General features: G+C 42.5%; 1 protein-coding gene across 1 annotated transcript; it reads right to left on the bottom strand.

Annotated features, from left to right (window-relative positions):
• Positions 1-594: 594 nt before the first annotated feature.
• anxa11b (annexin A11b) lies at positions 595-15,002 on the bottom strand. The gene is made up of 15 exons (XM_080542019.1): positions 14,923-15,002; positions 12,960-13,365; positions 12,335-12,369; positions 11,255-11,419; positions 10,859-10,946; positions 10,562-10,656; positions 10,340-10,453; positions 7,975-8,065; positions 7,349-7,428; positions 6,619-6,675; positions 6,141-6,234; positions 5,488-5,583; positions 4,679-4,737; positions 2,300-2,422; positions 595-1,729 (listed from the first exon to the last, which is right to left on the bottom strand). The coding sequence occupies exons 2-15, from the start codon at positions 13,354-13,356 to the stop codon at positions 1,670-1,672; spliced, it is 1,554 nt and encodes a 517-aa protein (XP_080398145.1). The 5' UTR covers positions 13,357-13,365; positions 14,923-15,002; the 3' UTR covers positions 595-1,669.
• Between the last annotated feature and the right edge of the window lie 477 nt (positions 15,003-15,479).

A 15,479-nucleotide genomic window follows, 5' to 3' on the forward strand; every position in this document is an offset into this window, starting at 1 on the left:
TCCACCCATCAACAGAGAAATGACAGTTGACAATAAAGGGGCAGTCTGGGGTTTTTGGAGGAATTTAAATGTAAGATATATATAGCCATTCATTCTTGAAGAATATACTGTAACTTATAAATGCCTCATTAGAGGTAACAGTCATACCCCACCAGAAGAGCGTATTTTACTCTGTTGTTTGGTTAAATCTATCATTTTGATTTCATTGTTTGTTTGTTTTTAAGTAATTTTTTCTGAGTGGGGCAGTCCCACTCATATTTTTCATTTTTATTGACAGTTACAGTAAAGATTTAGACAGGAAGGATGGGTGAGAGAGAGAGGAGGGATGACATGCAGGATATGTCGAATCGAACCGGGGACCCTGCGGTTACATGGTCAGCGCTTAACCCGCTACGCCACCTAAGCGCCCCGATTTCATTGGTTTTATCATTGGTCAGTCCTTGCTATGCATTTTGAGAGTGGATACATTTCTCCAGCCCCATCCCTCAGCTGTTTACCAAAACAAAATGGCAGGGAAACCGCTGTGCTGCTGTTTGAATCCAAGATTGCCCCTTACATTACACATTATTCTTATAAAAAAACAACAACAACATGGTCAGTCCAACATTTTAATTGGCGTTTACAAATCTCCTGAGCTACATCGATGTTAGTAAGTGATAAAGGCAACACTTTTGGACAACGAAAGCACCCTTAATATAAGTAATTCAGTCACACTTCATTACAATTCTCCAGTTAACTTCAAATTATTGTCAAGCCTCATTGCAGCCATAAACATTCTCACTTGGCGTGTATGTGCTGCCCTCTACTGGCAATAAACTATACTGTTACAGATACAGGGTGCAGATTTAATTGACACCAAAACAAATTATGTTTCACTTTTGACAAATGGTTCCAGTGACTATGGTCTTGGACTTGGACTGTAAGCCACAATCAAAGAGCGACAGAGACCAGGATACTGAGCGGCTCTCAAAACAAGTGGTACGGTAAAGAAATCAGAGAGTTGCATGCCACACAAATGACAGCATTGAAGCAACAGATGCAAATTATAGTGCAAGTAAAAACAGAAAAATATGAAAGAGAGGCATGCTATTGAGATGAGGATAGTAGTTAATAGAATCATTGGCTTTCATTATAGACAAGACTATTTTGCATAGGATAGTAGTCGAAGCTAAAGCTACACGTGACACTTAATACACATGATTGCTAATGTTTGACACTGAATTTGAATCGTAGATATATCAATATATATATATATATTTAGTATTTGGCAATAAGCTAATGTACTCTCATAATTACTTTTTTTTTTTAAGTATTGTGTTTTAGTATAAAATGACTCTACACTGACAACTTGATATAATGATATTTAAAGTCCTGATATAAAAAGAAAATAAATCAACCAAGACAATATTGATTGTATGATTGCAGTTATATGATTGTAGTAAAATAACTAATGTGGCATCGTGACACAGCAGAGTTAGGTCGTGTACATGTGGTGATGTTAGGTCTGTGGAATGGTGCGTTGGCGAGAAACTGACAGGAACAGACGTGCATCACAGGCTGCTATATATGGTTATATAAGTTCCTGGTGCATCCTTAGGATCATAACTGCATGGACTTCTACAGCGTCCAGGGACGAGTGGCATGGACTTCTACACCGTCATCTTCCCGTCTAGTCACTTCCTCCACACAGCTTCAGCAGGATCTTCTGGTAGTCGCCAGAGGTGTCACCCTATCAGACAGAAGAAGAAGAAGAAGAAGAAGAAGAAGAAAAAAACGTGACATCATTTCCATATGTCATTATTCATACAGCACATGGGGGTGCATGGGAAGTGCTTCTATATTTAGATTTAGATTCAACTTTGCACAGAGTACTGAAGTACTGAGACAACAACATGTAGTTTGGCATCTAACCAGATGAGTGTAAGAGTGCAAAGAGTAGCATTGTGCAAAAGACATGATATTGCAGACAGTGCATGGTATTACAGTATAAGGTATTACAGTGAGTATAAATAAATGTAATACATATAAGTAAATAAATAAATAATATAATAAGTGAATATACATGAGATGAATATCAATATGATATGTACAGTTAAGATATATGTACAGTATAATACGTACAGAACAAGGGCAATAGGTCTTGAGTAACGTCTTGATGTAAGTATATAGTTAATGAATATAATGAGCGTGAATATACTGTACATGAGATGAATATCAATATGACATGTACAGTTGAAGAAGGGCAATAGGTCCTGAGGTATGTGATATGTAAGACAGAAGCAGAGGGGTAGGTACTTACAGAGATAGCGGTGTACAGTGATTTGCCGTAGGCCTGCACGTACGCCGCCCTGATGTCCAACATGTCCACCTCGGAGCGGGTCACCATGACCCGGATCAGGGTCCGGTCCTTGGTCCCGGCCCCCTGGAGGCACACAGAGCAGGGTGGGATTAGAACACACACACAGAGCAGGGTGGGATTAGAACACACACACAGAGCAGGGTGGGATTAGAACACACACACAAACGTCACCCCCTTCCTGCACCCACGGCTTCTGCACAGCCTCTGGTGAGATACTGTTCTGCTATATTCTGCTGCAGTGGTGTCTTGTAGAAGACTTGGGGCCGGTTTCACAGACAAGGTTTAAATCTAATCCAGGATTAAATCTAATCCAGGATTAAATCACACTTGCGATGGAAAATCTCCATTGAGGATGCTTTTTAGTCTAGGATTATTTAGTCTTAATCTGTGTCCATGAAACCAGCCCAAGGTTTCTCTTACCTGTCACCCTCTGGAGACTAAGGGGGCACTACAGTCTCAGATTGAGGTACATTTACTAATAACACAATATCCTCACCTTCTTGAAATAATGGCCTATGTCATATTTTCAAATTTTGAGAAAAACTGAATAAACTCAACCAAATCTATCATATATTCTAGATTTGGTTCAGTATATATATTTAAAAAAATAAATAAACAACTTTTAAAATTCATTCTTTTCGATTCTTAAAAAAAAAAAAAAAAAAAGTCTTTATAACACATGGGGCCTCATTCATAGAACGTGCTTAGATCAAATTTTGATCTTACCCGTGTCGTACGTAGAAAACCACGTCAACGTAGTGATTTATACAATTTCAACGTGAGTCAATTTGATCGTGGAAACGATCGTAGCTCGACGTCGAGTATTCAACTTGCTTACGCACATTACCTACTGGTTATGCGGAGTTATTACAGCCATGTGAGCCGCACTGGAAAAACGTTGCCTACTGTAATTCATGCGAAGTTTAAGTGGCTCGTAATAAAATTAACGATGTTGTTATCAGCCGAGAAAATGAGTTTAATTCAAGATTTAAAAGGAACTGATGTTTATGATTGTATTTCAGTCTTCCTTTATATTCCTCCGGAGCTGTCTATCTCCCCTTCAACATGTCTAGTGCGTTCCACAACGGACCTTGCCCGGCCACGCGCTAAATTATACTGGAGTTTCTCCGGTGTCTGGGAGTTCGCAGCCATATAAGAATAAGACCACCTGATAAGAATAAGACCATTATATTATTACAGTATAAGCAGCACTCGAGTTGAGGGTGGATGGCATCCCCCCTGAAATAAAAACAGTCAAAATCGCCCCCCTCTTTCCATACTTAATGTCATTTTATCAATGAACGTGGTATTACTGCTATTTCAAAATGCGAGGGGGCACGCACACATGCAATGACATTTTTACTGACACTGAAGTCACTGACGCTGAGGGGATGCTAAAATTGTCCTCTTATGATAAAATCCACCATCCCCCCTGATTTTATTTTACAACTTGAGTACTGAGTATAAGCATGTGCCTGTTAGTTGTCATGATCAAACGTTACAAATGCAATTTACCGAGAAGCCACCCTTCTCTGCCCTCTCCCACTTCCAGACGAACGCCTACCCTATTATAGCACTTGTCTTAATTCAGCCGCTATAATTGAGCCGCTATCACAGGGCGTTAATACAAACCTCATTCACCTGAGTTCAATTCCAAGTATATTTGGTATTTATAGAAGGAAGCACGTGCGCAATTTTAAACCATCTCAGCCCGTTTTATAAATAATGCTTACGTCCGTTTAGAAAAGTGTGCTTACGTGAAAGTCAAAGATGACGTTCAAGTACTTTTTTATGAATGAGGCCCATGATCTATCCATATAGACTGTCATATAAGTACATTCTGATGCCATACGACTTTTAGCTGAGCTTGTTCTGAATCAACAGATATGAAACACAACAGATATGAAACACAATGGGGAGGTTTCCCAGACACAGACTAAGCCTAGTCGTGGACTAAATTACATTTTCAATAGGAGAAAATTGAAAATGTGTTTTAGTCTAAGACTCTAGGACTAGGTTTGTCCTGTCCTTTTGTCCTGTAGTATTGTCTTATTGTGTTGAGCTGCAATGTCAGGAACCGAAGCCTAAGAATGCTACTCTCTTACACTTGTGTAATGTGACGTAAGAATGAACTTGAAACGTGAAACTGTGACCCAGAAACCGGCCCATAGTGTTGCGTAGCAGGAACTATTATAAGCTGACTTATAAAAGGGAGTGAATGCCTTAGATTCCAGAGGCATATTAACACCAGTGAAGCACATTCTCGTCAGAGGACACAGGGAGTAAAAGTGGCCCTTTTAAGAGGAGCTTCTCTCTTACCGCCATGGCTTTGTGGAGCCTCTCAGCAAAGTAGACGGGGGTGTTCCTGATGCACTTCACTGGAAAACAAGAGGCCGTGTTCAAACGCGCTTTGAGTTGCATCCGTGTACGAAAGGCGCTATATAAATAAAGTTTCACTTCACAAACTGCAGATAGGACATTACCGTATTTTCCGGACTATAAGTCACGCTTTTTTTCATAGTTTGGCTGGTCCTGCGACTTATAGTCAGGTGCGACTTATATATCAATATATACAGTATATAATTTCATACTGACTGACATGAACCAAGGAGTAAACATTACCGTCTACAGCCGACAGAGGGCGCTCTGGGCCGCTCTGGGCTTGTGACAACTATATGCTGCTCCTATACCCCTGAAGAAATTATCTAAAACATTAGCTTGTTGAAGCTAAGCAAACGGTAGCTTGGTGAACTTGCTTACTGGTAACTTGCTTGTTGGACTTGCTGGCTTGTTATGTTCATTTAGCCTATTCAGCCTCCCAGGTATGTTCTTTATGCTATTGTGTTGCTGAATAACTGTTAATGTGTTATGTTAACATACCGGACTTCTATTCAGCCTGTTGTTCTGTGTGCTATTGTGTAGTTGAATAAACTTGCCTTTCCAGATTAAATGTCTGTTCTTGGTCTTGGATTTTGTGAAATATATTTCTAAATAACTTATATGTGGTTTTTTCCTCTTAATGTCGCATTTTTTGACTGATGCGACTTATAGTCCGGAAAATACGGTATTCAGTGTATCACTCAGACTCAGTGAAAGGACCCAAGTATGGACTGATTGACTTGACTTACCCACAGCCACCATGCCATCCTCTACATTCCCAGACATCTCCCTGCAGATGCTCTTCACGATGTCTCTGCCACACATCTGCTGGTACTCATGGAAGACTAGCAGGAGCCGGAGACATGGGTAGGGTGGTTATAACTGTGTCGTAAGGCATTATGACACACTTTGGAGGCCTCAGGGTCAGATCCCATTCATTATCTCATTCGGTCATTAGGTCCAAGGGTGACTTTATTGTCCAAACATGCATAATTTATGATGCTTCATTTTGTAGCCAATCAAAGCATTGTTGCTAGGTAAATACCACATAGAATACTTGGCACTCTAGGTGGTGAGTCTTCCGGAATCCCATGGCAGTTAGTGAGTTAAGAATGTGCTGACTGCCACATTCTTTCTCTTTTGAAACATGGGTGTCAGGAATGCCATTCAAACTACGAAACAGGCCGTTTCAAAACACATAAAGGATTGTGGGTAATGTGTATACGATTTATAGTACTACACTATCTGTTCAGAAAAAAAACACATTTAGAAGTGGAACTAGGAAGTGGAACTACAATTCTTGATGGAGAAGTGTAACTAGGAACAACAATTCTTGATGGAGAACAGCAACGATGTTATTCAAATACAAGGCTATTCAAATGTGCTTGCGTTTGTCATCTACCTGCTCTCAGATGAGGCTTGCTCCGGGCGCAGAGTATGGCATTGAACTGTGACTCATCAGTTCCTACTTTGTTTTCCCCGGCAGCATAGAGTTTCTAAAAGACAGCATAAAAAGACGAGACAAATGAACTACTCATTTACCACAGTTTCAGAAAAGAAACCACAAATAATGTTTATGTTTGAGTCCTATAATGTAACTTTCCTATGACAAGGAAAGGTCTATCTAGGGTGGATTTTAGTAATCTGGGACATTGGGTAATAGATAAGCTCCAGTGTGTTTATTTCCTGTTCTAACAAAATCTAGTAAACAGGATATAGTATTACCTATAGTAAAAGTAAAACAGGAAATAAACACACTGGAGCTTAGGTGTCCCACATGACCAAATGTCCCAGATTACCCAAATTCACCCTATGTATACTCTATTACACATCTTGTGGCATTTGTGACATTCTAACAATCTTTTAGAACTAGTTTTCACCTGAGCGTCCTGTTTGGCCATTGAGATGTCAACATTTTCTCTTTCGTCACGGTTACCCTAAGAATAAAAAGAGGAAGGTAGATTTTGGTTAGCTACAAAATATATTCCACAGAGGCAGAAACCTGCAAACCCTGTCATCAAGTCATTAATGGTGGAATACAGTGAATATCTTAGAAGGAATTTTTAGGCGTATGGAAACATCTTCCCCAATTGCAGTACAGTAATTGTTTCCATAAACCAAGGACGTCATTATTGTGCTTCCTGACCCTGAAAGGGAAGTGGATACAGCCGTTGTTTATCTTATATGGTTTTATATTCATAAGTATGGTTTCCTGAATATTTGTAGGCTTTACGGTGTCCATTTGATCAACAACAGGACATTCCAGATACCAGTAACAGATCCAGTAACGTTTTTACTATTAATCAAACGGCACTTTCAAAGAAGTACTGCATTGACAATTGTGTGTGGGGCGGCTGTGGCTCAGGAGGTAGAGCCGGCGTCTACTGATCACAAGGTCGATGATTCAATCCCCGGCTGGCCGATTCTAGGTGTCCTTGGGCAATGAGCAGGCCGGGCGCCTTGCATGGTAGCTTGCTGCCATTGGTATGTGAATGTGTGTGATGAATGGGTGAATGAGAGGCCATTGTAAAGTGTTTTGGAATAAGGCGCTATATAACTGCAGTCCATTTACCATTTCATTTGTGTAGCATATCAAATCAAAACAAATACCTGGCAGAGTGAAACCAACAGCCTGCGGAAGTGCCCTGAGGTGTCGTTGCTGATGGAATCCTCCATGGTCTTCCCATACTCTGAAACAAACAGCATTTCATTTGATCAGACAACTAAATGTGACGACAGCTGGTGAGGTGAAAGGGGGAGTCAGCAACCGACCAAATGTTCAGACTTTTATTCTGAAAAATGTAAATAAATGTCAACAATCAATGACACACTCGCTAGTCAAGCAAAAACATTGCAATGCAAGGGATTCGGTAAGTAATCCCCACTACCCCACTCTCTACACTAACTAGGTAGTAGTGGGGATTACTCGACTAGCGAGTGTGTCATTGATTTTCAACAGTGTTGACATTTATTTACATTTTTCAAAATAAAAGTCTGAACATTTGGTCGGTTGCCGACTTGTTCCCCCTTTCACCAACTGCCGTCACAAATGAGCTCTGACTCCTTCCCAACAACAACAACAACAACCAAGTTTTATCCACGCACACACGCACTCTCTGTATTATGTTAAGTACACTGCTATTTGTAGCAAGTGGTAGTAGCTACTCCTAGAACAAAAAAAAAAAGGACATGGTGAAAAAAGATCCTAGAAATGACGAGAGGGGGCGCCTACGTACCGGTTTTGTACACTTGAGCGATGTCTTTGATTTCTGCGTTGGAGCGAGATGACAGGATCTCAATCAGGCAGGCTTCATCAGTTCCTGCTCCCTGTCAGAGAGAAAGGATGTGGGATGATGAGAGTAACGCCTGGTTCCCACCGGAAAGCTGTACCTCAGCAGGGCGTGTGGCGTGGCAGAACTGCTGCGGCTCTCACACTTGCGGCTTCCATAGCGGCCGCAGGGCTCTGACTGCGGAGCTGCTACTGCCAGCCCTATCTTTGTACATTGAGTTTTGCCTTTGTGTGCGCGGCACGCGGGAAAAAAATAGGCGAGAGTCTGAATCTCTAGATGGCGTGTCGCGGCAGCCAACGTGAGACACACTCGAGACATGCTCGAGACGTGCACCTCACGCGTGCTGTACGGCTGCTCTAGCCCGTTAACACAGGTGCCAAAATGAAAAGCTCACGCACGACTGAGCTTGACGTCCGTGGTGTCAACCGGCTGCAAGCTGCAGGCCACACTGGCTACCTCTACCTCAGCAGCGCGTGTGTCCACACGCCAAGTTCCTGGGTGTACACATCGCAGAGGACCTCTCTTGGACCCTCATCTCCTCCACCTTGGACAAAAAGGCGCAGCAGCGTCTACACTTCCCTGAGGAGACAAGCCCAGCTGTCTCCCAGGATTCTGGTCAATTTCTACCGGTGCACCATCAAGAGCATTCTGACCGACTGCATAACAGTATGGTATGGAAGCATCCATGTCTGATGTTCTTTTAACTTATTAACAGAAAACAATTATATCCTATGTGGAGTTTCTGCTATGACTACCATATACAGTATATATATAGTATAATAGTACCTATACAGCTTTTAATTTGAAGCAGATAGAGGAAGTGTTGAGTTAAAAAAAAGAAATTTACATATTTATAGACGTTGAAGCTATAGTGTATGTTGCTGGTATGATGTCAATATCAACAGATCATTTTCCCGCACGTGGCACACAGAAAAAACAGGCGAATCTCGTAAGATGCGCGGCTGAAGAGGGCAGTGTGGCTGCTCTAACCTGTTAACATGGGCTATGTGGCTGCTCTAACCTGTTAACATGGCTGTATGGCTGCTCTAACCTGTTAACATGGGCTATGTGGCTGCTCTAACATGTTAACATGGGCTGTGTGGCTGCTCTAACCCGTTAACATGGGCTGTGTGGCTGCTCTAACCCGTTAACATGGGCTGTATGGCTGCTCTAACCTGTTAACATGGGCTGTGTGGCTGCTCTAACCTGTTAACATGGGCTGTGTGGCTGCTCTAACCGGTTAACATGGGCTGTATGGCTGCTCTAACCTGTTAACATGGGCACTGTATGGCTGCTCTAACCTGTTAACATGGGCTGTGTGGCTGCTCTAACCGGTTAACATGGGTTGTGTGGCTGCTCTAACCTGTTAACATGGGCTGTGTGGCTGCTCTAACCTGTTAACATGGGCGCCGAAATGAAAAGCACAAGGTTCCGCGACGCTCATGCAGGATGTGTCTGTCCTGGGATTAAGAAGCATTTAGATAAGACCAGACTACTTCCTGGCGCAACCCATTCAACACCAACAGCATGTTCTCACAGTAAAAAAGATCTTTGATCGGCACACATTATGATGAGTAATTCACGCTCCAACATGTTTGCCTTTTAGGCCAGGCAGGCACTTCCAACCAACGAGAATGTGTCATACTACAAGGGATTAGACAAAGGCTGCGTTTTTAAGCAGTTGCCAGCTGGCGCCTTTCAACACCTGTTGCATGATGGGGGATCAAACCTGTCCGCGTGGTCTGTTTGAAATTCACCAGCGTTTTTCGAGACGGAGGCACACGTGGCTTTTAGAGCGAACCTCTCACAGACTGCATGAAGCAGCCATCGTCTTCGGTGTGGGAGGCACTTTTCATGAGCAGTCATGAATGTTTTCTTGACACGTGTACCTGAATGGGGAAAAGGCCTATGTGTTGCAAAATGTAGACTGTGGTAGGATAAAGAATTTAATTAAATAATAATAATTAGGATATAAATCATTATGGTGTTTGAGAGATCTATTGATTGCACATAATATGTATGTTCAGTTGATAGTTGTGTTATGTGGTGATCATTCAAAGAGAATCCGTTGTTTTTATTTTAGGATTTCAACAGCTGTCATGTTGTCTCCGCCATGTTTTCAAGCTGTGCAATCACAATTGCACTTCGTTCCGCACGTATTTCGTCAATTTCATGGTTTCCAAACCGAGAATTTTTACGTATACAGTACGTAGTTATTCCTTTAAGTATTTTATCAGTACAGTCCCTGAGATAAGTCACACAAACCACCATGGAAGACTCTGGACTCTGTTAGTTAGACCCGGTTACTCACATGTATGGCCTCTCTGACTTCATGAGCATCGAACTGCGCAGGCGTCTTCAGCATGGCGATAACCACCTTCTCGAAGCTCCCAGTTAGCTCAGACTTCAAATCATGGAACAGATCCTGAGTGAAAAACAAACATCGTTTAAAAGGTCACTCGAGACTCAAGATACAGTATAACTAACTTTCACGTATTGTCCCATAACAGCAACAGTGCCGGGGGTGCAGTACCTTCCCATAGGTGGTTTTGTAGCCTGCCACCATTGGCACACGTTGCTTGTTAGTGCGACTTCCAAGAAGTTCAGTAATGGCCCCCTCGTCCGTGCCTGTCCAAAAATAACATGCATCATTATGACCAGATCATCTGGAAGATGTTTACAGCTACATAAAGTGCTCTCCGAATACTACAAGATACACATACTAATTACGTACAGTAAATGAGAAACATACAAACTAGATTACGATGTCAACGATTCAAATAGTAATCCATGCAATGTGTGGACTCGTTAAACGTCACAAATGACTGACCGAAGCCCTTCATTGCCTTGCGAAGGACCTCGACATCCCTCAGTGGGTCCGCCCCAGGGAAGTCCTTTATAGAGCCGCGGTATCCTTTCTGATGACACAAACACTGGACTGAGACGAGGAGATACTTGCTAATGTGCACATAAAACATTTATGTAAAATGGACCAAGTCATTTCCAATCTTTTTAAACTTGCTTTTTTTTAAATCTTAAAACTATTTTTATTGTTGTTTTTACTGACTGCTCTTTTGTTTGACTATTTATCCATCTATTCTTGTTCTCTCCATGGGATGTAAGTGTCTGAATCTGTCCATCTGAATCTTATTATTATTGTTATTATTATACAGTATTAAGCATCACATATCCAGAAGCATTGAAACCAAAGATTCTCAGTCCTCACAGGAATGGGAGCTGCCTGAGGATGAGTTGATGGATGAGTTACTGGGGCACCACCTCCATACCCAGGCATGGACGGGCTCTGTTGTGGGGCTCCTTGGTAGCCCTGCATGGGCTGGCCTGGGGCTGGGCCCCCCCCATAGCCCTGCTGGGGCATACCTCCACCTGGCTGTAGGGAGATCAGTTATGTTATCATGGACTGTTATCAAGTAGGAGTCTGTTATCAAGTAGGACTGTTACCAAGTAGGACTGTTACCAAGTAGGACTGTTACCAAGTAGGACTGTTACCAAGTAGGACTGTTACCAAGTAGGACTGTTATCAAGTAGGACTGTTATCAAGTAGGACTGTTACCAAGTAGGACTGTTATCAAGTAGGACTGTTACCAAGTAGGACTGTTATCAAGTAGGACTGTTACCAAGTAGGACTGTTATCAAGTAGGACTGTTACCAAGTAGGACTGTTATCAAGTAGGACTGTTATCAAGTAGGACTGTTACCAAGTAGGACTGTTACCAAGTAGGACTGTTACCAAGTAGGACTGTTATCAAGTAGGACTGTTACCAAGTAGGACTGTTATCAAGTAGGACTGTTACCAAGTAGGACTGTTACCAAGTAGGACTGTTACCAAGTAGGACTGTTACCAAGTAGGACTGTTACCAAGTAGGACTGTTATCAAGTAGGACTGTTACCAAGTAGGACTGTTACCAAGTAGGACTGTTACCAAGTAGGACTGTTACCAAGTAGGACTGTTACCAAGTAGGACTGTTATCAAGTAGGACTGTTACCAAGTAGGACTGTTACCAAGTAGGACTGTTACCAAGTAGGACTGTTACCAAGTAGGACTGTTACCAAGTAGGACTGTTACCAAGTAGGACTGTTACCAAGTAGGACTGTTACCAAGTAGGACTGTTACCAAGTAGGACTGTTACCAAGTAGGACTGTTACCAATTATGCCATGGAAACAAACCCCAGGGTCATGATTATCAGCTCCGAAGGAGTCATGGTTATACAGGCTTACATATACAGGCTGGAGGTTGTTAGTTTGTAGTTCACAGTATGAGAGATAAGAAGACATGAACATGTACCATTCCAAAGCCACCTGGAGCTCCGCCCCAACCACCTGTAGGGTGACAAGAGGAAAGAGACAGAGATTGGTGTAAGAATGTGACACGTTCTAGTCTTTTGGTCCGCATATCGGCAACCAATCAAAATGTTCAGACTTTTCTTTTGAAACACGGAACTACGTTTCAACGTTGTTGAGAATCGCAACACAAACTCGCTAGTCAAGCCAAAATACTGCAACGCAATGGATTCGGTGAGTAATCCCCACTGCTCCCTAGTTAACTATAACACTACTTTACATTGATAGCAGGCTCACAAAACAAGCTGTGTTAGTCGACAAGCGAGTGCGTCATTGATTTTCAACAACACGGAAATGTATTCACATTTTTAGAAAGAAAAGTCTGATCATTACATCAGATCCTGATATGAGGACCAAAGCATTAGAACATGACACATATAATAATGGGGGAGGCGGGGCATGATAAAAAATAAATAAAATGAATGCTCTAAAAACCATCAAAAAGTCATAAAAGAACATCAGAGTCAAAGACAGAGGAGGGTTGTTCTGACAGTGTCTTGTTGACAAAACAAAACCAACAGCACCCCTCCCCCATTACATAACCCATAAACAAACATCGGTGACCTTACCTTGTTGAGCTGGAGGCCCAGAGGGATAGCCTCCTGCCTGGGGGGGGAATCCCCCTGCTTGGCCCTGGGGGGGGAACCCTCCCGCTGGGCCCTGGCCAGGGTACCCACCAGCCTGGCCCGGGTACCCTCCAGCCTGCTGTGGATAACCTCCTGCTTGGTGTTGGGGAGGGAAGCCTCCGGCCTGGCCTCCAGGGTAGCCCCCAGCCGCTGGTGGGTACGCCCCAGGCTGAGGGGGGTAACCCCCTGCTTGGGGTGGGTATCCGCCTTGTTGCGGGGGGTAACCTCCAGCTTGGGGTGGGTATCCTCCGGCTTGAGGGGGGTAACCACCTCCTTGGGGCGGGTAGGCACCTGCTTGGGGCGGGTAGGCACCGGACGGAGGGTATCCAGGATAACTCATTTTGGGGGTCTGGAATAAAACATGTGCTGTCATCATCTACTGGTTCATCACAACAGTGTGCAGGTCAGGACAATGCTCTAAGCGGGCTCATTGTATTTTACATTGTTTATAGCCCAATGGAATAGCCCTTACGGAAAACAATGTGATCCTTCTTTCATTGGAAATTGTCCAATAATACTAGTGGCCTGTCAAAACACAGATACTGTACATTCACGTGTCCAGATTCACAAGCATGGGATGATTGCATAAGAAGAGGATGCTGATTGTTGAGTAATTTCCAGTTTCCCTTCAGTTTCCTTCCGTTTCAAAGTGAACTGTGTCAGGTCATCACACCACTGCCAAAGGACCAGCGAAAGCAGAAACACTTGGAAAAAGCATGTAAGCACATCTTGGAAAAAGCATGTAAGCACAAGTAATATGATAATAATAATATGCCATGATTTAGCTGAGGCTTTTATCCAAAGCAACTTCAAGGCTACATTGCAGCGTGTGCATACATGTTTCAGATTATGTTCCCTGCGGGAATCTAACCCACAACCTAAGCATTGTCATCACCGTGCTCACATTGCCTGGGCCTTCACATGAAAGTCAGGTCAGTAGGGAAATTACTGGGCCAAATGTGGCCTTGGATCAGATGAACAATTCAGAGATATCCAATAGCCTGCTTGCTAAGAATAGAGACATCAAGAGTGGGGGATCAACCAGACTTTTGGACTATTGGTCGATGCCACCGCCCCCGCCCTAGGGAGGCCAAGACTGGCATCAGCTAGACTTTTGAAGGACTGTTAGTTGCCCCCGATGCCGCCGCACCCTCCCCCGCCCCCCATACTGTCGCTGCAGATAAGAGAAATAGCGCGGTTTAGAATTGGCCTGCGTGAAACTGCGACAGTGGATTTCAGCAGATTCTCACCCCCCCCCCCCCAAAAAAACTCCAACATTCACAATTGATATTTTGTAAATAACTCTGCATCTAAACATGTGGTATCAATCCTAATCCATGCGATAGTTGTCACAAGTCTATTATTAAGAGTCCAAACGTAAGCCGAATTTATAGTAAACCCAATAGTACAGTGCACGGCAATGCCTTTGACACAGCGGTACACGCCTTTCTCATATTTCTAGGCTGATATCATTTCTGCTCCCAGGAGACGGACGGACCCGTAATGTCCGAATCAAAGTAGAGAAGTTCTATTCCAGCAGCATCCTGAGACAAAATGGCAGCTTGAGATTAAACCATTACGGCCTAAGTCATTATTTTTTACAAAGTATGTTATTGGTAGTGGAATACAGTGGGAAAAACATGAATACTGTATAAACGTTAACTAGACCAATGCCGTTGATCTGTTTTAGAGATATTTTCACAGACCGATGACGATGAGTCGAACAAGTCAGTGATCCGCTAGAGTTAATTAAATTAGCTTCCTGGCAACATTTTTTTAGCCCATAGTATTAAATTAGCGCAAATCTCGAGACGTCCTTATAGATATGACACATTGACTTGTAAGGCTATAAACGTATAAACAGCAGGTGTATTCAGTCATATTTATACGGTAAGTTGTCTCTTACTTGTTCACAGGCGACGGAGCGAGCAGCGTTGATTCAGGAAGAGCAGCCTCTCTCTCTCTGCGCCCTCCTCTCTGGGTGGGTGTGTTTAAAAACATGGCATTGTTTCTGTTTCCATCCTGTTTAAATAACCTTTGCACAGCAAACAAGAGTCGAGCTTCAGGGTGGGATTGTTGTCAAAGTTGTTTCAGTGCATTTAGTAGCCTATAGCATAAGCATACATAGTATTCATATAGTCCAGCCATTGCCATGATATTATTTTCTAAATGTATATTTTAATGTTAGTTGATGAATCTATATATTTGTATAGGCCTATATTGTATATGTAGGCTATGTGTATTTACTTTATGAGGATGAAATCGTATAGTCATTCTTATATTATTTTGTTATTTTGTTAAAGCACTTTGAGCTGCAACGTTTGCAGGAAAAGTGCTAGGCTATACAAATAAAGGTTATTATATAAACATTATTGTAGGCCTATAGGCCATATACTTATTTGAAAAGTATTTTCAGAGCAGTGACTTTATAGTATTCCAATAGTCTAACTCTACAACCGTATT

Source organism: Nansenia antarctica (assembly GCF_963989245.1).
Source record: "Nansenia antarctica genome assembly, chromosome: 11".
In the NCBI taxonomy this organism is placed as follows: Eukaryota; Metazoa; Chordata; class Actinopteri; order Argentiniformes; family Microstomatidae; genus Nansenia; species Nansenia antarctica.